The sequence below is a fragment of the Trichoplusia ni genome, chromosome 19, assembly GCF_003590095.1.
Source record: "Trichoplusia ni isolate ovarian cell line Hi5 chromosome 19, tn1, whole genome shotgun sequence".
NCBI classification, from domain to species: domain Eukaryota; kingdom Metazoa; phylum Arthropoda; class Insecta; order Lepidoptera; family Noctuidae; genus Trichoplusia; species Trichoplusia ni.
Window position 1 is genome coordinate 1,510,725 of NC_039496.1, and position 23,455 is coordinate 1,534,179.

At 34.9% G+C, this 23,455-nt stretch overlaps 4 protein-coding genes across 4 annotated transcripts in view; 2 read left to right on the forward strand and 2 right to left on the reverse strand.

Moving 5' to 3' along the window:
- Window positions 1–23,455, reverse strand: part of LOC113503476 (sodium channel protein para) — an 88,759-nt gene that overhangs the window by 35,440 nt on the left and 29,864 nt on the right. The window lies entirely within an intron of this gene.
- Window positions 314–2,425, reverse strand: LOC113503479 (cytochrome P450 6B6-like). The gene is made up of 2 exons (XM_026885478.1): window positions 1,034–2,425; window positions 314–867 (listed from the first exon to the last, which is right to left on the reverse strand). The coding sequence occupies exons 1-2, from the start codon at window positions 2,367–2,369 to the stop codon at window positions 701–703; spliced, it is 1,503 nt and encodes a 500-aa protein (XP_026741279.1). The 5' UTR covers window positions 2,370–2,425; the 3' UTR covers window positions 314–700.
- Window positions 13,336–16,488, forward strand: LOC113503478 (cytochrome P450 6B6-like). The gene is made up of 2 exons (XM_026885477.1): window positions 13,336–14,807; window positions 14,932–16,488. Exons 1-2 carry the CDS (start codon window positions 13,469–13,471, stop codon window positions 15,108–15,110), a joined length of 1,518 nt encoding a protein of 505 aa, XP_026741278.1. The 5' UTR covers window positions 13,336–13,468; the 3' UTR covers window positions 15,111–16,488.
- Window positions 19,491–21,359, forward strand: LOC113503477 (cytochrome P450 6B6-like). The gene is made up of 2 exons (XM_026885476.1): window positions 19,491–20,946; window positions 21,052–21,359. Exons 1-2 carry the CDS (start codon window positions 19,608–19,610, stop codon window positions 21,228–21,230), a joined length of 1,518 nt encoding a protein of 505 aa, XP_026741277.1. The 5' UTR covers window positions 19,491–19,607; the 3' UTR covers window positions 21,231–21,359.

Below are 23,455 nucleotides of genomic sequence, written 5' to 3' on the forward strand. Positions count from 1 at the left end.
ACTGTCAATTTCGTCAAACAATAAAGCATCAGACCATATGAGATCTTTGTGTTTCTAAGTTTTCAGAAGCACTTAAGATCTTATGAGATCTTCATAAAGATGGATACCTGGAGGCCAACCTCTATGCCATGTGGGAGTAAGAGAGCGATAGGCTGTTCTACAAAGACGTTGAACAGTGTATCGCTTACACAACTTAAATAGTGAGATCTAAGACCTCCTTAGGTATAATAATCTTAGATAGGCCTTTCTGGTTTAATTAGCCAGCTAATTGGATGCCCGACATTGACCCTTAAAATGAGGATTTAGTAAATTGTTTCAATTTGTATTGATCGTTTAATTTTCATTCAGTATCTAAACGTTATAAACAATCGACTGAAATTCATGCTTTATTTAAAAATACATTTAACTACCTTTCAGACTTTTTACACTGTTACACGGAGTAATATTGAAAGAGTGAAACAAGTAGACGATCGATGATTACTTACATATCTGCTGATTAGCTGATACTGTGATTTAGTGCACTAAATTAATGATAAAAGAATAACATTAGTTATAAAAATACACTTTATTTATAAGACACCAGCAAGATATAATAAATTAAATAATCTTATGAAAAAATTTAGTTTCTGGTGTACCGTTAATGTTTTTGCTATCACATTATCTATTTGGGTCGACGACATTAGTTCAAGTTGTTATTAATTCAATTTCTCGGAACAAAATTAACACGTATTCCATTTGCTGGGCCAATAATGATTCTGTTCTTGTCAACACCTAGCTCAAGTTCCGTATTCTTCGATGGCTCTATTCTGTATTTTCTCAATAACTTTGCCACGCATAGAGCTGTCTGCAACTTGCCAAACCGCATACCTAGGACAAAAGATGGATAAGCATATTTATATGGTAAAGATGTTGTTGACACAGATCTCGTAAACGATTAAAGTAATTAATCAATGAGAAAAAAATACTGTAGTGCTACAGATTTAGCCTTGATTGTTTCGTTAAATCGGGTTTTTTTAAATTAATATTTACTTACCGATACAATTTCTTTGTCCAATTCCAAATGGCAAGTAAGCACAGGGGTGGCGTTTGCCTACCTCTTCAGGGTCAAATCTGTTAGGGTCGAATACTTCAGGGTTGGGATAGTACTTCTCGTCATAGTGAATTCCTCTCGGGGACACCAATAATATTGTGTCTTTCTCAATAGTTAAGTCTGTTCCGGGTATTTTATAATCAACAGTGCATTTCCTTTGCAGGGGTTCCACAATTGAGTACATACGAAGAGTCTCATCTGAAACTTTATGCATATATTTCATTTCCTTCAAGGATTCGTAAGTGATCTCTCCATTATTCGCCTCTGTGACTGCGTCTATTTCTGCTATAAGTTTATCTTGAACGTCTTGGTTTAGTGCCAGTTGGTATAACATGTAAGAAGCGGTGGTGGCACTAGTTTCATAACCAGCTACATAAAAAACAAAGGCTTGTGCGGCTATGACGTCATCTGTGATCTCAAGAGACGGTTTCATGTCTCCAAAGGGGTTTTTGACATTTCCCATTTCGCGCAGCTGAAGGATCAAATCCATGAAGTCATTACGATTCGATGGCTTGCCACCTCTGACAGACATAATATTTTGCACAAGTTTATTGAAGAAAACTCCCACGGGTTTAGGAAGAACTGAGATGCCTATTTTCTTTAAAAGTCCAGGGAACATCATGTCTAGTTCGAGACCAAAATTCGGTTCAAGCACTAGTTTGTCAATAAGTTCAAGGTCTTCTAATTTAGTATCCAAATTTTGCAGATCAAGACCAAAGGCGCAAGCGCTTATAACTGACACAGTATATTTTTGTATTAGTGAGTGTATCTCAAATTCTATGTTTTTCTCAGCCTTCTGACTCACATAGTCCATAAAGATATCAGCTCTGTCATGCATGATACCGAACATATGCTTCAACTTTCCCGATGTAAATATAGGAGTGAAGCGTCCTCTCAAGGCTCTCCAAGTGTCACCGTCTGCGTGGAACAAATTCTGTCCCAATCCTTGTTTACTGAACTCCACACCACGGTCAGCGAATAAATCGAAATCTTTGATCATAATGTGTTTGAGGATTTCCAGATCTCGGATCAGAAGACTCGGCGTTGTCATTCTGTATATACCAACAACTTTCTCTTCCGGGAAGTTTTTATATATTTCGTGTATCACAATTCCAACATTCTTTTGGCGAAGAGCAGATTCCTTCATGTTTCCGAAGAATGGTACCGGTTCTGGTCCCCGAACATTCCTCTTCTTCCAGTAGTTGAAATTCCTTGTGAAGAAGTAATATACAGCGTAAAACAATGCTATCACCACAAGCGGTATATAATAGACGTCCATCTTCAAAAAGTTACAACTGGACACACCCGACTGACAACTCAACTGAGAGTGATTGCCTCAACAGCTCGAAAATATTTATATACAAAGCAAAGATAAACGGTATCTTGTGTCTCTAGATTAGTCAATATCAAAAAACATTAATGATCATTTATAAACTTGCTTGTTGGCTCCCGTGGCTTCGTCCTTCTATTTATATTTCGAAATAATATTTTATTTTTTGAAACAGGTTTTTAAGCTGTTTTAGGTCGTCCGTTCCGAGGTGCTAGTACGTCGTCGGTTTGCGTATCTTAATGGACAGAAAAACACTAAAAGCAAAACCCGGATCCGAGAGCAACGATAATGAAAAAATACTGTACTGATGCGAATGAATGCTTCAGATCTCAATAAACACTGAACGTGACATGCATATGTATTTCAGAGGAATTACAAATTAGGAACCATACGTTATCAATCAAAACGTTTGCAAGTAGCGAAAATTGATTATTTTATAAAAAAAAATTACCATTATCTCTGATGTATGGTAGGTATAATAAGGTAAAAGATTAGGAAAATTCCATTAAACTTGGAAGCAGAATTTGAGTGCAACGTATAATGGTTTATCTAGCTTAGGCCGCTGCGACACAGCTAAATGTCAGTGCAAGTCTTTTTCAAGAATTTTTGTTCTACCCAGGCGATGCCCAAAAACCTAAGTTATATTCTAATATTTATTGCAGTGATGTGCTGAAATAATCGCTAGTCAAAAATATAATTAATCATAAAGATATCAAATTTGTCATTTTCAAAGATTTCACTTTTTGATAACGATAATTATATCGTGGATAGGGGGTATGAGTAACTCTACTTGCGCTCCACTCGCGTTTTAGGCTCCTAGTGGTCGAAGCGTGATATTGAATAGCTTATAAACTTATTCAATAAGTAATAGGATACGAGTATGTAACGTGTGTATTGATGATTGTAGTTTGTACTGGCTGATGCGCTTAAATACTAAAGATAGTCTGCACCCCATTTTGCGCTATAACAACAAAATAAACGAGGTTAAGCTACGCTTGGAACGGCCACCAATGAGATGGGTAATCAAATTTTTGTGCTAATTTATGTTTCTTTAGTCTTCTTATACCAAAACCTTTTGTGTTGCAAGTCCATTGCGCACGTAACAGGTAATGATTACGAATGTTTAATTTTTCGGATGTTATTAATCGATATACTATTAATTGCCAATTGTTACTTATTGTATATATCAATTCAAGTCTTTTTTGGTGTTTATTTAACGCATGTCTACATTTTTTTTAAAACAACCCAAGCGATACGCCTCTCTTTGCTCAGCAGGGTGTTTCTCGATACCACAGTTGCTAGATGGTTGTCACGCAGAACATGCGCGAACCATCAACTCCAGCTTAGGCAGAACATGGGGCTCGGGCTGTTTTTAGTCAGTTAAATTTCGACAAATCTCTACGCCGTGCCCTCTGCGTGGGTGAAAGTTATAAGCATCACCCCGGAAAAAGAAAAAGAGACTTGTTCGATTGAATGTATCCTTACCCAAGTGCCATTTCAGCAATCGCCAGCGTTGATAGAAAACATTCGAATGTATGAAAATAACAGATTTAAATTAAAGAAGCGAAATGTCATTTCTATACATTTAGGAGCTTTTCTGTTGACACTATCGGCTATAGAAATGTAACTGTTACTGAAGCAATACCGTAATTCGAAGCGTAAAGCTATTGATAAGGTAAATAACTTTTTTATTTATTTATTTAATGAGAAATTCACGACTTCCATTTACTTTTTGAAAACTAAACCTGTAGATTTCTGCTTTCGTTCCAAACATTAATAAACAAACAAAATTAATTCCAAAAGTTGTTGATAATAGTTAATATACACCTCATAAGTTGCAATGCTACACGAATTTTAGTTTATCACCATGTGTTAATATGGTTCACGTTTATTATAAACAAATTGTTTTATTACATTAATCATTGTACAATCTAAGCATTTATCACAATTTGCCGATTTCAGCAAGTTCAGTCTCATTGAACAGAGGTTAATGAAAAATACTATTCGATGATCTAATTCCTAAATTTAGAAAGTTAATGTAGATATTACAAAAACTGTTGTGTCAATTATAATATGACTAATAATATTTTTTAAAGGTACGACGTCAACATTAGCCTTTGACTATACTTTAATTTAATTACTAATAAAATACTTTACTTTAATAATTGTACTGTTGGAACTAGGCTCGGTGGACAGCTATCAGCGATGATATCACGTCATCGCTTCTCTTGCTTCAGATATAGAGTACCATTTCAGGATCATATATATTTACAAATGGGACAGTGACTCAAGGATTCTCAACAGAATCTAAGAATTTAAAGTACCTAGTCTAACTGATAGGGAAGGGATCAGATGTCCCGTTTTGAACTGGACTATCCCTTTTTATGATAACAAGTCCCGATGTACCTGAAATAAACTCTGGGAGGCATATTTCCCGCGTTTCCAATAATCATTTTACTAGAAGGAGAACAAGACCTTATATTTTACGGAACGACAGCCCCTTCAGGATCTACAACGCATAAGACTAATTTCAGAATTATTGCCTTAACGTCTATTGAAGGTCAACAAATCACTCGGGCCCCTAGCAACTTCGAGATTACTTAATATTAAACTATCATAGCAACTATCGCATTGTAACTTGCGATGATCTAGCGATATTGCAGCGATTTTGTCGACTTTACAAACAATCTAGTTATCACTCGCGACTTTGCTTTTAGTTTTTTCAGTTATTAAACTTTTGCATGGAAATCTAGTGGTAATCATTGCATAGTGACTCTATAGCCCCGCTATTTGTCCACTATAAGTGCCATCATCTCATACTAATGAATTAAAAATGTGAGGATAGGAACGCGGCGTCGTGGATGTGGATTGATGTCATCCAATAACCCTAACATGAAACTTTTTTAATCTGGATGTTCTTCGTGCATTTCATTTGATTATTTAAAGCAATACAAGTGTCAAACTCTTTAGGCGCTGCCATTTTATTTCTACAGATAGATAGAGAGAAGCACGTATTGAGTCATTGTTCCCTGCATAACCTTACTGATTTAAACGTCTGTTTGGTCGCTATCGGATACTTTAAGAATAAATAGTTTTGCATAAAATTAACTCGATATGAATTAATAATTAAAATGATAGTTACGTTAAGATGCATCAAAGAATGAGGGTATGAGAAGTACGAGATGGGTCAAACGTTATAATGTAATGTCAGTATAAAAGATTATTAAAGTAATTTTTACCTACTTCCAGGTACATAACATATTAATAGAATTTCAGGATAGCTGATCCGTGCCGGATAGATATTCCAAAAGATTACATAAATCTATTAGCATTAGGTACATTTTTTTTTATAATTCTGTACGAAATTCTTTAAATGATATCAAAACAAAATGTATTTTAATAATAGTGAAAAAACGAAAAATTGGTATTTATTCATTAGATATAAATTTTACCATGACGAAAAGTACGACAGGTTTAACTCTGAAGAAGTACGCAAACGCCACCCCTGTGCTTACTTGCCATTCGGACTTGGCCAGAGAAATTGTATTGGCATGTACCTAAACCTATTACTTTACTTTAGGGGTCAACTCATGTTATTACAATAATGTCATCACCGTAGTTCAAACCATCGATGCCATTTCTTAGATTGTACAAACAATATATTTAATAGCTTATTTTTTTTGGAATGCGGTTTGGAAAATTGCAGGCAGCTCTATGCGTGTTGAGATTGTTGAGGAAGTTCAGAATAGAACCATCGGAAAACATTAATCGGGATCTAGGTGTGGACAAAGTGACGGAGAATACTCATCGGACCTCAAGATGGAATATACGTTAATTTCGCGGATTTCGGATAAAGCGGTTAGAAAGAAACCCCAAAAAAGTTTAATTGAGTAACCATTTCATGAAGAATCAATATTTATTGATTTTTTATTATTCTAACGTCAATGTCAAAATATGTAAAAGTACTTCTAGTGTTTTAGTACTTCTTAATTGAAATAAAAGAAAAAAGTTCTTTATTTTGTGATGAATTGTAGTAACTGCCTCTGCTGTCTTGGTTCAATTTATTTGTAACTAGCTGTTGCCCGCGACTTCGTCCCCGTGGGTTTTTTTCACATTTTCAATTGTATCTTCGCTCCTATTAGCGTGATGGTTTATAGCCTAAAGCCTTCCTCAATGAATGGTCTATAACACAAAAATAATTTTTCAATTTGGACCAGTAGTTCCTGAGATTAGCGCGTTCAAACAAACAAACAAACTCTCCAGCTTTATATATTAGTATAGATGTGTAGATATATTTTGAAGCATATAAGTATATTTATCAGTAGTTGTGGTTGGTACAAGCTTTGCTTATTTTGGGACCGCACGGCGATTTGTGACAGTTATAGGTATATGTTTTGTTACTTTTTCCAATGCAGTTTATATTCCATGCAACAAAAACGTAAGTTTTATTAAAATCAAGAACTTTTTTATCTTCTCAGTTTTGGATATCATCATGTTTATCGAAATCAAATTATGAACCTACGATTTCACGCTGTTATCGCATATTTCATGCAGCACAATATTTTGATTAGTACCTATTAGTACCTAGTAGTGATCTTAAGAAAGGATACCTCTGGAGTTTCATGCTGGTTCTCCTCCATAGGGATAACATTTTGGAACCGCGCTAACGAACTTCTTAAATGCCTGTGTACAAAGATGATTTGAAATAAAAACTTTTTCATTTTGGTTTGATTTATTTTTTTAACATCCGCGGGGATCGCACCCGCCACACGTCGGACTGAATTTTTCATATGTAATGAGACAAATCCTTAAGGTTCAATATAAAAGAGTTTTTATGCTGTAAAGATCTGAGAGATTAAAACTATGAGAAGTGCGTCAACAACAAATCGTATCGACAAAAACGGTAAAAGTCACAGTACATTATCTACACAATGTGTTATAGTTACAAATGAATAAATGAAAAACCCTGAAGTAGTATGACTTGATGCAAATTATTATAATAAAGAAATACAATATATTGCGATACTAATACAACTGATAATACAATGACTTATGAATATGGAATGTCACATGATTTTGTAAGTTAGTGCCTTTTCACTAGCGTTTGAAAGATTGCAACGCATTGCCATACACCGACACAAAACCGTGGATGACGTAGCACGGCGGTTCAAGTTTAGACGGTAAGAGTCTGACACTACCCGTTCTATCCCCCGAGGGGGTGGGTGTATATGAGGATTCCCCCGCCTTACCAAAAAGAGTGTCTTTTCACTAAATGATGACACATCGAGCTGACTTGTTGGATATTATTAGCTTAGTCCAAAGTTATTTTTTCAGACTCCCATTTTTAATTTGAAATGTGAACTCTTTTCTCACAAGAGTGACACTTCTAATCTGCCATCTGAGATCTGCGTTCATATTTTTATCTGTTTAACAAGATTGTTTAATGGTCTTATCATATATGAATTATTTCTAACACTATCACTCAAGTATTGTAGTATTTCTACATCCGTCGAAGTAGAATGCTAAAAAGGACCAAGTTCAAGAACCTAGCTTAGACTGGCTGGTTTTGGGTGGAAGTAGTTAATGATTTCAGGGTATCAAACATCTCCATCCGCAACCAGTTTACCGTTATAGATTATTTCAATTCATTATTAGACAAAAAAAAGTATATAATAAGGTCAAAGTACGTGATCTGACACTGAGTCACATTCAAATCGATTATCGAATTTAAATAGATAAAATGTTATCAGTAAAAAAGTAAGCTTTATCGTTTACACATTGTACTTTTATTTGGCGTAATAATACAAAAATCAATTTTTGAGTACTCCATTTTATGAAACAGCTGTTTTTCTAAAACACTAAAACTTCATCACCTACAACGTTATTTCGACGAAATGTTACATCACACGAACACGTCATTTCATATTATATCATTAAATGTTTTATCACCAACATTTTTGCCATGTAATGTTGCATCGTAATTTTTATAATGCGACTACCTAGCGATCAAACAAATTGTAATTTATTGTAAAGCGCACATTATTCATGGTATGTACAAGTATGCTTGCCGTTATGTCTTAGCGTCTTCAATATATACTGATGGATTATTTACTAGTACAGGCTTCTCTATCGTTGGGTAAAGGCCTGTCCCACGCCCTTCAGTTCTCTCTGCAACCCTCGCAGTAGTCCAAGTCGATCCACCTCCTTTTTTTCTAAATTGACTTTGCAAGATTTGTGCATTATTCTTATGTTTTAATAACAACATATAAATATGTTTTAGCAACATGTTTCTACGTAACTGTAAATGTAAAAAGCAATGCAAGAAAGCAAATAAACGAAAAAAATAATCCTATATTCAAAAATGTGTGGAAAGTGAAAACTAACAAAAATCTTGGCCTGGTCTGCACGTTGAGACAAAGCTGCTGAGAATTATGAGAATAATGAATTGTACCTAATAACAGTATAAGGAGTACAGTACAGTAAGTATAAAAGCACTTTACTCCCTAAAGAGAAATGTCGATAAGGAAAAATAGGCTAGAGTGAAAACATGTTGCAGATAACTTCAGCAAATAACAATTTATACACAAGGTCATATATTATGCAACGCAATACAAAAGTTGCTAGCTTTAATCTGCTTTAATACTTATCAACAACTTAAGCTAAATACTCCTTATCTCATTTTATCAGAATTACATAAAAATTATATAAGATAGTAATATTTGTATATACAAACCTTGGTTATGTCAACAATATACCGATAATGTATTTGTAATCATAGTATTTGAACATTATTAGAGGACCTCAGTATTTGGGGAATAATGTAAATCAACGGTTCTCCAGTTGCGTATCATGTTTTCAAAATAGGCTAGTATTATTCGAATGTCAAGAATAGGCTGCACAGCCCTCTGAAGCGCCCATCTTACACTTCTTCCTAAATCTCAGATTATGGAGAAAACTGTCCTCTGCGATCTCGGTGGGAATGCATGAATAAACTGTTTAATTAATTTTATTTCCGTACAAATATGAATTAGAAACAAAGAAGAGAAGCAGACATTAAATTTTTGAGTGGGATATGTTTAAAATTATTAAAAGATGTAACGATTTACTCACGCGTATTTATCGGGGTAGCCCGACTTATTTCGGACCCAACCGGAGTCCTTAATCATGAGCAGACGCGGCGGGATCGCGAGTCGCACCAGTTCGACTAAACGACGCGTGAGTAAACCGTTACATCATTTAATAATGAATCATTCTCACGACAGTTACTATCAAAATGTAGTAAAATCTTGTACATTATTTAAGATAAATGTATCAAGTCAGAAATGCATAATCTATTCAACGGTCTTCCTATCATTGTTCATGAGACAGACTAAGGGCGGACCGAAAGACAGATAGTGAAACAGCGGAGCATTTTCAGGTTCTAAAGAAGCTCCTGCTATTATTTTATCCGCGCGGTACTGGCGAAACAACAAAGAATCAGTCACTCAATTAATTATTTCTAAAATCAATTATTTTTATCCTATCTTATTGAACCTGCAACCGACGCACAGTGGTCATTGGCGTGCTGACCCGCACTTGACAAACCATTAATCCATAATCACGCATTACAATGTAAATTACATTAGTATAATATTCATAATTAAGATAAATTATGGCAAAAGACAGTCTGGCATGTAAATAACATGTAGTTGATTGATATACATAGTATAATAAGTATAACTATAGGCACTGATTATTAGTAATAATTAGTACGTATATATAAGTGGTCTGTCTGCCAAGGTTTTGTACCAACTTATTATGTTTAATTGACGTCACGGTGCCGACAAAAACCTGTAGTTAATTCACTACACTGTCGAACACTTACAATGAGCCACATACGAGTATGGGGTTTAGGTAGGTACAGGTTTTTATTTTAAATTTGTGTTGAAGCTCATAAATATAGCTGATAAAAATGTTTCTTTAAGCGGATATTGCGTACACAAAAAAATGTTTTATGCGTCACGCTTTTTTTAATCTATATATTATTAAAACGATTTTTTTTCTTTTTCTTGCATCTTTGAATTCGTCTTAAAGTTGTGTTGCATGCAATACCTACAACCTGGGCAGGTGAAAAAATACAAAAATATGTTAACATTATCAAGTATACTCGTATTTATCGGGATCGCCCAACTAATTTTAGATGAGCAGATTCGTTTGGGGGTCGCGACAATAAAAATGTTACACAATAAATCATAAATTGTAAAAAATATTTCGTAATACGTACCCGTATATCGCTGCAACAAAATAATGTGGCAATTATTGGAGTTTTTTTTTTCTAAATTAAATATCCGATGCAGTAACGTTTGAATTCAGAATGAATATGTATATATTTATTTCATTACGTTAACACAGGTATTTACCTACTTTGTTTTTAGGCTAAGTTAAGTCGGTACTTTAAATTATTTAATAATATTGTACTATTTACAATTGATTGATTTATAATTGATTTGATTTTTGCTTGAACCGCTTTTTAAAATCTAACACGAAAATGGATCAATTTCTAAATTATAAAACCGCATATTTTTAGGACTTCCGTTAATTACGTAAAGTTACTTACAGCCCAAGTTTAATAAAAATGAACATTTAAGCAGTTTTGAGATCAATAATTTTCTATGTAGATTTTACAAAACTTTACTCGTCGTTTCATTGGTTGGTTTATTTATTAATATCCCTACCATGATAATTTCCCTAAAAATAGGAAATTATATTTTATGTATTATTAATTAAATTGGGTTTTCACGTAAGTTTCTTTGTCTTCCCCGTATTTATAAGAAAGACAAAAAGGTTATTGACGTTAAATGTTGTGGCCGAGTTACATTTTAAACTAAAAAAAAATAGTGAAAGCTTTTCAGTCAAAATATACAAACGCTGAATCTTAAAAGAAAAAAATAATAATGAATTTTTGTGTTTAAAATACAGAGTCAGTATACATAAAGTTGCACGTTAAAAATATTACAGAAATAATTTGACAACTTGCAACCGCGACGGTCAAGAGTCCTCTAAAACAGCCAGTAACAAGAAATGTTCCAAATTTTGATTATCTTATTTACTTCACACGAACGATTAGTCGATAAGCTTAAATTATTACTTAACGCGCATAATCTATAAATTTATTTATCGACTGTGGAAAATTGTTGCGATATGCGTTAAGCCTAGACTACACTTAGCACCTGAGGAATATGTTAAGCCTTATAATATGTTAACTGAATTAATAAAGAATTATATAGTTATAATATTTTAGAGTATGATGGAGTATGCTGATTGTGTGTCGAATTCCCTTTAGAAATTATTGGCATTATATTCTTAAGACATTTACACATGCACAAGAATAAGTCTATGTCGGAGATGAACATGAGAGTGGTCCTAATTATTTATTTATAAATTATTGTTGAAAAAATGTAACCTGGAATAATTATTATTAATCATATTACCGAATTTTGTGAATAAACGGGAGAGTTTGTGTCGCTTGGACTCTTCACTCCACGCGCATAGAATGCACTGATAGCATTGTGTAGTTGTAGAATGTCAATCGCTTGGAATAAATCATAAAGATTTGTGACTACTTCATTGGGTACTTACTATCGAGAATTATCAAACAATACTCGAAGTAGTGTGTACGAGCTTTATTTTAAATTGACGTATCCTTGTCATTTCTTTTTTTGCGTAGGTACACTACTGGCATCGAAATGGGCGCAATGTAGATTATTTTTGTTTAATTTATTTGTACACTGCAAGCCCTTTTTTTTGTTTCTAGCCTGTCTCTGTTTTTCTGTGATTTAATAGTTGTAGACATAAACAAGTTCTTGTCGATGATTTTTAGGACTATCTGTACTTAAAGATAGATACAATTAAAGAAATATAAATAGGTACACTACTGGCATCGAAATGGACGCAATGTAGATTATTTTTGTTTAATTTATTTGTACACCGCAAGCCATTTTTTTTTGTTTCTAGCCTCTCTGTTTTTCTGTGATTTAATAGTTGTAGACATAAACAAGTTCTTGTCGATGATTTTTAGGACTATCTGTACTTAAAGATAGATACAATTAAAGAAATATAAACTATTTATTACCTTATATTATTATAGGGACAGTTAATAATTTTTGAAAAAAGAAATAAGGTGTCTGAAAAATGAAAGGCAGATTTATCACCAAAACACAGATGAAAAAATTTAACTCTTGATATAAATTTTAGAAAATTATGCAATATTTAATCTTCTGGCACAATTTACATGTAACTAAATTATTTATCAGAAATTGGAATGAGTTGCAAAAATATTGTTGACTCCAAAAACAGTTTATCATAGGGTATTGATAACATATCTTTCGAGTCATCTCATTACGTTAATAATAATTATTTTGTTCCTAGTTGGTAAAAAACCTATGGTTTTTTTTAACCTTTTGCAAAAATTCTAGTTATTTACTAAAAAAATAAAATAATGCCTGTTGCATTATTTTATTTACTCACACGTTTTTATTGGATTGCCTAGATTCGGACCAACCGGTTCGAATCGCGATCCCGCTACGTCAGCTCATGATTAAGGATTTCGGTTGAACCCGAAACTAGTCGGGCAATCCCGATAAATAAGCGTGAGTAAATCTTTGCATAATTGAATAATGAATCATTGTCACGGTAGTTACTATAAAAATAATAACTATAGACCTATTAAATTACTAATGAAACTGATGCACGGTCTACCTTCTCCGTTTACACGTTTAGAGGAAAGATATCGGAAAACCTAATAATTTTTTTCACATCATTAACAACTATAATTGAACTAACATCGTTTACTGGCGCCACATTACCAGACCCCCCATCATTTTCATCTTGATAACAATTTAACTATTTAATGATAAAACAATCTGGTTGCTCGATTGTAGTAAACATATAAAATTTTGTCACTAATGATGATTGGTCTATTTTCTCGCTATATAAAGATCATCGTGCAGTTCGATAACATTCAGTAAGGTGCGGTAATCGATTGTGTTAGTAGAAATTAGTGACACAGGATGGCTTTCCATTATATACCTCTCACGGTAATAGCGTTATGTGCCGCTTTATATTTCTACTTCACGAGGACATTCAACTACTGGAAAAAGAGGAATGTTCCCGGACCTGAACCAACAGCCTTTTTTGGAAACTTTAAGGAATCAGCTCTGCGACGTAAGAATGTCGGGGTAGTGGTGCAGGAACTTTACAATTCCTTCCCAAATGAGAAAGTTATCGGCATATACAGAATGACGACACCCAGCCTTCTAATTCGAGACCTGGACGTTATCAAACATATCATGATCAAGGACTTTGAATTATTTGCTGATCGTGGGCTAGAATTCAGCAAAAAAGGATTGGGACAAAATTTGTTCCACGCTGATGGTGACACATGGAGAGGTTTAAGAAACCGCTTCACTCCTATTTTCACATCTGGGAAGCTCAAGCGCATGTACTACCTGATGCATGACCGCGCTGAAAAATTCATCGCATTCCTGCAAAGGGAGGCTGAGAAAAGCCCTGAATTCGAAGTTCACTCATTAGTACAAAAGTTTACCGTGTCAACAATCACTGCTTGTGCATTTGGGTTAGACATCAACACGCTTGAAGAGAAATTTGAAGCTCTTGAACTCATCGACAAAATGGTGTTAGAAGCCAACTTTAGCCTCGAACTAGACATGATGTATCCCGGAATTTTGAAGAAACTGGGTATTTCTATTTTCCCCGGTAAAGTACTATCCTTCTTCAAAGTCCTTGTGAATAATGTCATCAATATGCGTAATGGCAAGCCAACAGACCGCAACGACTTCATGGACTTGATGTTGGGCCTGCGTGAAATGGGAACTGTCACATCTAATAAACTAGGAAGTGCTGATACATCTGTCGACATAACGGACGACGTTGTCGCTGCTCAAGCTTTTGTCTTCTACGTCGGTGGATACGAAACTAGTGCTACCACTGTATCCTACCTTTTGTACCAGCTGGCATTAAACCAAGATATCCAAGACAAGCTTGTTAAAGAAATAGACGAAGAATTAAAACAAAGCAACGGGGAAGTAACATATGATTGCCTCATGAATATGAAATATTTGAATAAAGTTTTCGATGAAACTCTTCGGATGTACTCAATTGTGGAACCATTGCAAAGGAAAGCCACCGTCGATTATAAGATTCCCGGAACGGACCTGACCGTTGAAAAAGGAACAATGATGATTATATCCCCGAGGGGTATACATTATGACGAGAAATACTACCCCAAGCCTGAAGTATTCGACCCAAGCAGATTTGATGCCGAAGTAGCTGGAGCACGACACCCCTGTGCTTACTTGCCGTTTGGACTCGGACAAAGAAATTGTATTGGTAAGTGAGACCCAGCTTTAATGTTTTTGCCTATTATCAAAGTAAATTTGCGTTCATAGAAATTGCTCAGAACTGCCATATTTCCATCTTCCCTAATTTCTAACATTTCTTTTTCTTTTTCTAGGAATGAGATTCGGCAGGCTTCAGTCTATCCTCTGCGTCGTGAAGATTTTAAGCAAGTTTAGGATTGAACCTTCGAAAAACACTAAGCGGGATCTCCCCGTTAAACCGAGTAAAGCACTTATCGGACCAGACGGTGGTATCCTAGTCAACATAGTACCCAGACGAGACATTAAAACATAAAAACGATACAGGACGCTACTAAAGGACCAAACTTATTCGCTCGTTACCGATTTAAATATATGTACATCGCTCATTTCTAATATTATTGATTTATTTTATATGACATATATGTAGTAGGAACAATGAACCTGGATTATAAAACACCTATAGGTTGAGCTTAGTAACTTATAAATAGACCTCAAATTAATGGAAAATAACTTATGCCAATTCTGACAGGAGCCAAAAATTTTGATGCTTAACTTTAGCTCTAAACGGAGCTTCTGAAATTGTCAGTAACCATTCTAAGGGCGTGAAACCTTTTCCTCAGAAATAATGTTATAAGCTATGGGTTCAGCTACTCTCTTATCGAAACTGCCAACGCTTAAAAGTAGACAGAGGTCGTGGAATATGTGTGTTCGCTCTTTTGGAAATAATATTCTCTGTTTCGGCTGTACCACTTCCTACAAACCAGTAGACGCCAAAATCGTAAACTCAGTAATTAGTAAAATGTTTGAATCATTTAAAAGGTATTATTTGACTTAAATGTTGTCTGTGTAAATCATAGTAAATGTAATTAATGTACGTATACAATAAATTAATGTATTATTAAGGCCTGATGGTGGGTTGCACCAGAGATGGTGTGACTGCCTTGTGCTCTTAACGACGGCAAAAAGACTGAACACAGCTTGATGTACATTATTTTACATGATACCAGCCTTGTCGTGGTTGTTTATCTTGTTATTTTTTTGTAAATATTTTGTGATAATAAAGATTATAGAAGTATATTTAATTGAAATTGACTTTCTCTCTAACCCAATTTCCTTTGTAACCTCTTTATTTCACTCTATTCTAATTTAGTAACATAGTTGACATAGGTTGATGTATTCATGTAAACCTTGTTGAACAATGGACTTTTTACATTTATGCACTTTAAATCAATAGCTATAAAGTTCAATTTTAGAGAACAATCACATACTCGTAGTACAAAAGTGAAATAGCAATTTTCGGTGAGGTCTTAAATAAATTGCGCATCACTTATCTGAATCGATGTTGCTTAAAAACCTCGTTTCTTCAAATTTGTGACATATTGAAACTTGCAATTTAAAGTTGGTGTAACTCAGTTGCCGACGTATTCTCTGCTACATCATACCTCTTCATTTCAAAGAAGAAGAGAAGATTTTTTTCCTGCACCTCTGATCCATCACCTTCTGATTTTTTGCAGGTTAAGAGAAACCGACGTTAAGGCTCTAGAGAGACGGACCCTGTTTTAACTAGAACCCAACCACCATTTGCAGTTCAAGTGCAGTTTGAATGCTTTTTCACGACTGCAATAGAAATGCAAAAGCACATGCAGCCCGTTTGCTCTAAGACTGCATTTGAAGTTGTCCAATTAAAAAAGGTCGGCTTTAAGAAAATATTTATTTGTTGAAAGAACTCTTGTTTGAAAATTAAACATTCCTCATCCTAGCCTTTACCCAACTATGTTGGGGTTGGCTTCCAGTCTAACCGGATTAAGCTAAGTAGCACTGTAGTACAAAGAGGTACGGCGTATCTGACCTCCTAAACCCAGTTACCTGGGCAAAACCATACTTCTTAGTTAGACTGGTCGTCAGACTTTCTTGCTTCTGACTACCTGTAACGACTGTCAAAGATGTATGCCGGGACAGACAAATCAACTTGCCTTCCAATACACAGAGAAACTCGTTATAACAAAGATGGCCACCCATCTACGGACCAACCACGTCGAGTGTAGCTTAACCTGTGATCGATTCACCTATATAGTAATAGCTTAGCCACGATCCGCTATTTTAGCATAAACTAGATGGCGTTGTAAAGTGACATCCGAATCCTAGATTGGTCCGCTCCTATTTAGTTATACAGCTCGACTAAAGTAATCGGTGAAATAATAATTAGTTAAATTGCTTTGTTTTGACTACCTTTCCGAGTTTAAAAACAATGAACGATAATTAACAACCTACTTATAATCATCATGGCAACCGACAAATGACTTTAAAATACAGTCGATGACTATAAACATTGTTTGTTTTGTACCTTTGAGTGATAAGCGTCTTATTTAATGCGCACAATCTATTTTTTATCAATTGACCGTTGAAACTTATAATGATATGCATTAGGCTTAGACTACACTCAGTACAGAATGCCCGAAAAAAATTAAAATTACTACAATTTAATAAACAGTTAATCAAGGTCCTTTTAAATTTCGAACATTTGGACGTCGAAAAGTAAAATGGGAAAATGATTAGGTTTTATAGAGAGATGAAGATGGATATTTACATATGTTCTAGTCTTGCATCCTACAAAGAAATACCGTTACGCCTATTGAGACATTTCCGAATTTTTCTTTCTATAAGTTTGGCTACATTTTATTGAATTACCGCAAACTTATGAAGTATTTCCATTTCTTCTTTAGTTTCCGACACTGCATGCTCGAGAATTATCGGGCATTTTTCGGGTAGTGTGTACTATCTTTATTTAAAATGGTTGTATCATTGTGAATTGTCGATTTTTGTACACTTCTGGCCATTGCAATGGACACAAACTAGAATATTTTTATTACAATTTATTTATAGGAAAGAATTACACTGCAAGACAAAATTAGTTTGATACTTTTTTTTAAGATTAACTGTGTTGTGTAGTGATTAACTGTGTTATGATTTCTTATCTTATTTTGGGTTCAAACAACACTATTTGACGACGACCTCCATGGTCGAGTAACGTACGCACCGGTTTCAAGGTGTCGCTTGCTCTGAGGTCCCGGGTTCGATCCCCGGTCGGGTCAATGTAAAAAATTCTTATTTCTACATTGTCTTGGGTCAGGGTGATTGTGATACCTTCGTTGTATCTGAATTCCATAACACAAGTGCATCCATAGCAACTTACTTTGGGTTCAGAACAATGAATGTGATGTTGTCCGCATTTATTATTATTATTTCAAACTTTTATCTTCGCAAGGACGCAATAGTATTTTTTTTAATTTGTTATAGCAATGTAACAGAGATTCGTAAAAACAATCAAACAAAAAGGAAAGTTAATTCAAATCAATATTATACTTAATTATTAAATGTGTTTTAAAGTGTCTTTGAGTAATGTGGATAAATGTGGTGCTATGTGGTGTTAGATGACCCTCTCTTGTATAATTAAATATTATTTTATTATGCATGACAAGGCAAAACTGCATTCACCATCTTTTGTTTACCTATACCTGCACTAATCTACAAAAAATACCTTTGAACTCTATATGAATTTATTCAAGAGTGGAATATTGCACAGGGTGAGTGTTTATATGATTAGACAAGAATAAACTAAAAATTGTGTGTTAATTAGAGAGAAAGTACAATCATGTTACGAAGCAATATTTTGAAAGGGAATCTTTGTAAATTGAATATTAATTATCTATCATTTATCCTACTACTATTATAAAGGCGAAAGTTTGTAAGTATGGATGTGTGGATGTTTGTTACTCTTTCACGTAAAAACAACTGAATGGATTTGAATGAAACTTTATCACAATATAGCTTAAACATCAGAATAAAACATAGGCTACAATTTTTGAGGTTTCTAATGTGAGGTCGTAAAAAAACACATTTTTTGCGCTTAAATTGCCAACGCTGACTGAATCCTACAAGATAGATAGAAGGCAGATAGATAGATAGAAGGCAGGTATAAATTATAACTTATATCTTCTAACCACGCGGACGAAGTCGCGGGCATATGTACATATATACATAGTTTCTGACATAATATTATTTCCACCCTTTTGTATTTATGCAAAGACATCTTGTTATTTCTGCATCACCCTATGGTTGACTGATGATGCTGATGACTGAAGATTATCTTCTTTGATTAGCTTCAAATTAAGTGCGTCATTGTACGTTGTCTGGTTTAAGTGTAAAATACGGATCTTTGGAAACAAACACATAAAAACATTGGCAACATTTTTTATTACTAAACCAATCACATCTTGGAAATCTAACAATGTTTTTTAAGAGGAATAGATTTCTTCCCTCGAAGTTATCCCGTGAATTGAAAGAGATAAATATTCAGACTGTCTACGCAAATCATAGTTTTAATAAATTGTACAGTTATTAATGTAACAAACTTGTTTAGTCGAAACAAGTATGGAGGAATGTAAAAAATGTGTTTACTTAAAATACGGGTTATCAGTGACCTATTATCACGTCGTCTTGGTAGCAAGAAACCTATAGTTTTATGTTGCTTCTAATGTTTTTTGACTAATCCTAATAATAACTACGGGGAGAAACGCGAAAATATATTAAACAACTTTTCCTACATTTCCAACACCAACAATTTCCATTTTTGTACTAGTTTAGCTTTATGGCGATAAAAATAGGATTTCTGATAAAAGTAAACAAATTAAATTGTTGCTAGTAACGATGATTCATCTATTTTATTGCTATATAAAGTTCATCGTGTAGCTTTGGTATCATTCAGTAAGTTATAGTTGTCGAGTGTGTACGTAGTAATTAGTGATACAGAATGTCGTTGTACTATATCCCTCTCACGGTAATAGCGTTATGTGCCGCTTTATATTTCTACTTCACGAGGACATTTAACTACTGGAAAAAGAGGAATGTTCCCGGACCTGAACCAACAGCCTTGTTTGGAAACTTTAAGGAATCAGCTCTGCGTCGTAAGAATATCGGGGTAGTGGTACAGGAACTTTACAATTCCTTCCCAAATGAGAAAGTTGTCGGCATATACAGAATGACCACACCCAGCCTTCTTATTCGCGACCTAGACGTTATCAAACATATCATGATCAAGGACTTCGAATTATTTGCTGATCGTGGGGTGGAATTCAGCAAAAAAGGATTGGGACAAAACTTGTTCCACGCTGATGGTGACACATGGAGAGGTTTAAGAAATCGCTTCACTCCTATTTTCACATCTGGGAAGCTCAAGCGCATGTACTACCTGATGCATGAGCGCGCTGACAAATTTATATCGTTCCTGCAAAGGGAAATCGAGAAATCCCCTGAATTCGAAATCCACGGGCTAGTACAAAAGTTTACTGTTTCAACAATCACTGCTTGTGCGTTCGGGTTAGACATCAATACGCTGGACGAAAAAGTCGAAGCCCTTGAAATTATCGACAAACTCGTTTTGGAAGCCAACTTCGGCCTCGAACTAGACATGATGTATCCCGGAATTTTGAAGAAACTGGGTATTTCTATTTTCCCCGGTAAAGTACTATCCTTCTTCAAAGTCCTTGTGAATAATGTCATCAATATGCGTAATGGCAAGCCAACAGACCGCAACGACTTCATGGACTTGATGTTGGGCCTGCGTGAAATGGGAACTGTCACATCTAATAAACTAGGAAGTGCTGATACATCTGTCGACATAACGGACGACGTTGTCGCTGCTCAAGCTTTTGTCTTCTACGTCGGTGGATACGAAACTAGTGCTACCACTGTATCCTACCTTTTGTACCAGCTGGCATTAAACCAAGATATCCAAGACAAGCTTGTTAAAGAAATAGACGAAGAATTAAAACAAAGCAACGGGGAAGTAACATATGATTGCCTCATGAATATGAAATATTTGAATAAAGTTTTCGATGAAACTCTTCGGATGTACTCAATTGTGGAACCATTGCAAAGAAAAGCCACCGTCGATTACAAGATTCCCGGAACTGATGTGACCATTGAAAAGGACACTATTCTGTTAGTATCCCCAAGGGGTATACATTATGACGAGAAATACTATCCCAAGCCTGAAGTATTCGACCCGAGCAGATTTGATGCCGAAGTAGCTGGAGCACGACACCCTTGTGCTTACTTGCCGTTTGGACTCGGACAAAGGAATTGTATTGGTAAGTCAGAACCCTAAAGTTTCAATATCTGTTAGAGTTGCCACTGACGAAGTAAACTTAGTGTTCATTCCTTCATTTCTAAAATGTATCTTTCTCTCTTTCTAGGAATGAGATTCGGAAGGCTTCAATCTGTCCTCTGCGTCGTGAAGATGTTGAGCAAATTTAGGATCGAGCCTTCGAAAAACACTAAGCGGGATCTTGGCGTTAAACCGAGCAAGAATCTGATTGGACCGGACGGTGGTATCCTAGTCAACATTGTACCCCGACGAGACATTAAAACATAAAACGAATAGGACGATACTAATGGAAACCAAACTTATAAACTTATACCGGTTAAATATGTGCATCATGTTAGTCGCATCAGTGAAACTTAATAGCAGTAGGAATAAAACTATCTCTGAATGTAAATTAAATTGGTTTTTATAGTATTGACTAGCTGTTGCCCGCGACTTCGTCCCCGTGGGTAGAAGATGTAAGTTATGATTTATACCTGCTCTGTTTTTTTCACATTTTCCATTGCATCTTCGCTCTTATTAGTCGTAGCGTGATGGCTTATAGCCTAAAGCCTTCCTCGATGAATGGTCTATTCAACACAAAAAGATTTTTTCAATTTGGACCAGTAGTTCCTGATATTAGCGCGTTCAAACAAACAAACAAACTCTTCAGCTTTATATATTGGTATATATTCCGGTTGGGTCCGAAACTAGTCGTTGCATCATGTAATAATTAAATTGGCTAGGTAACAGGTGAAACCATTGAACACAGTTCGTGGAATTGTTATGCGACATATTTCTGATTGCCAGTCTTTAGTAATGTATGCGGTTCGTCCTTTAAATCTATCTTCTGAAGTAAAACTATGTAGATAATACTACCCTATCGTATTGCTGTTACGTTGCGTACTTTTCCATTACCGGAAACATATGCTCGATAACCATCGACAATCACTTATTCGTATTAATTCTTATATTGGTCTTTCCAAATAAGTAAAGGCTGTTAAATTGGATTTAAAAATTTAAAATTAATTGATTCTAAGTAATATTTCCAGACAAGACACTTAATAATGGAAGCTTGTCAGTATGAGTCGTGTATATTTCGCTTCTTCCTATCATATTTGCAGAGTTGGCAAGATTGTGTTATTTTGTAGAAGATGGTTTGAATTTTTATTTCTTCTGCAAGGAGTTCGAATTTTTGTGCTTTCAAGAGGGAAATATGTTCGGAAATACCATTCTCTTTCGTTTTTGCCACCGAAGAGAGAGAGTGAAAATGGCTGAACACCTTTCATCGACGATTTTCCCTAAGTATAGCCGTGAAGGTTATTTAACTTATTATTGTTTACGAAAAGTATAGTAAATGTATTGTTATCAATGCGGAACGGTAAGCAGATGGTGTACCAGTCCGTCATGACATGGCCTATCAAAGATAACGAAAAGACTTTAAAAAGCCTGTAATCTGTAAATACTTTTGTGATAATAAAGATAAATTAGCATTATATTATATGTTGGCTATCTTTACTAATTATGATACCTTCCTGATATCATTGTCTATATAATCATGTATATTCACTTGCGTATAAACTTTATGATAAACGTATTTGTAAAACTAGCTGTTGCTCGCGGTTTCACCCGCCTGTATATTGGTTTTAGGTGCAATATATAATACCTGCCTTTTATTCAGTTGGATAAAAGTAGTCTGTGCGTTAATAGAAGGAGTTTGCTTCCTCCTAACCATATTGCATTGAAATCGGTTGAGCCCTTTGAGCGTGAGGCAGCACTTAATTTCGAATGCATAATATTAATGTAATATCATTCACTCTTTACATATATTGATTTCATTGTAATATTAATGATGATGATTGTAATAATATATATTACTAGTCTACATGTGTCCTGCAGATTTCAATACTTGGAACCCAGGTTTCCTTACGATGTTTACCTACAGCATCTGTCAGTAGAGACCCAGAATAATTAGGAAAGTACATACAAGATGTATGAAAAACTTTGTCCGATCCTTGACGGACATATATGTGATATATGTGGTTTTTTTTTAATTAATAATCACACATACTAAATCATTTATGGCTATTCTACAACCCCTAAATTAATCAGATTTTTTTAATACACACTGAAAAACGTATTACTTTGAAAAAGTCAAAGTGGTAGCAGCCTTCATTGCAAAAGATCAAATCTGCACCTCGTTCATGAAATAACCATACATAGCATCGCAGGGCCCTGTAGTTCATTCCAATAAGTTTAAATTGCCGTAGATTTTTCTCGATAGTAGCGACATCTATTTAAAATTGCAATTAAAAACACTGATACAGTCACAGCGACATCTACAATCCCTCAATCTGACCGCTACACATCCCACTAAATAATTAGACAGATAAGTGGTTTGTTTTTTCCATAGCACACGCTAATTAATGTCATTTGTCGAGAGATGGCGTTAGTTGGAGCGACGATTTTGTGGCCACTTCAGAATGTCACGCTGCGTATACTTGACAGTTTATATC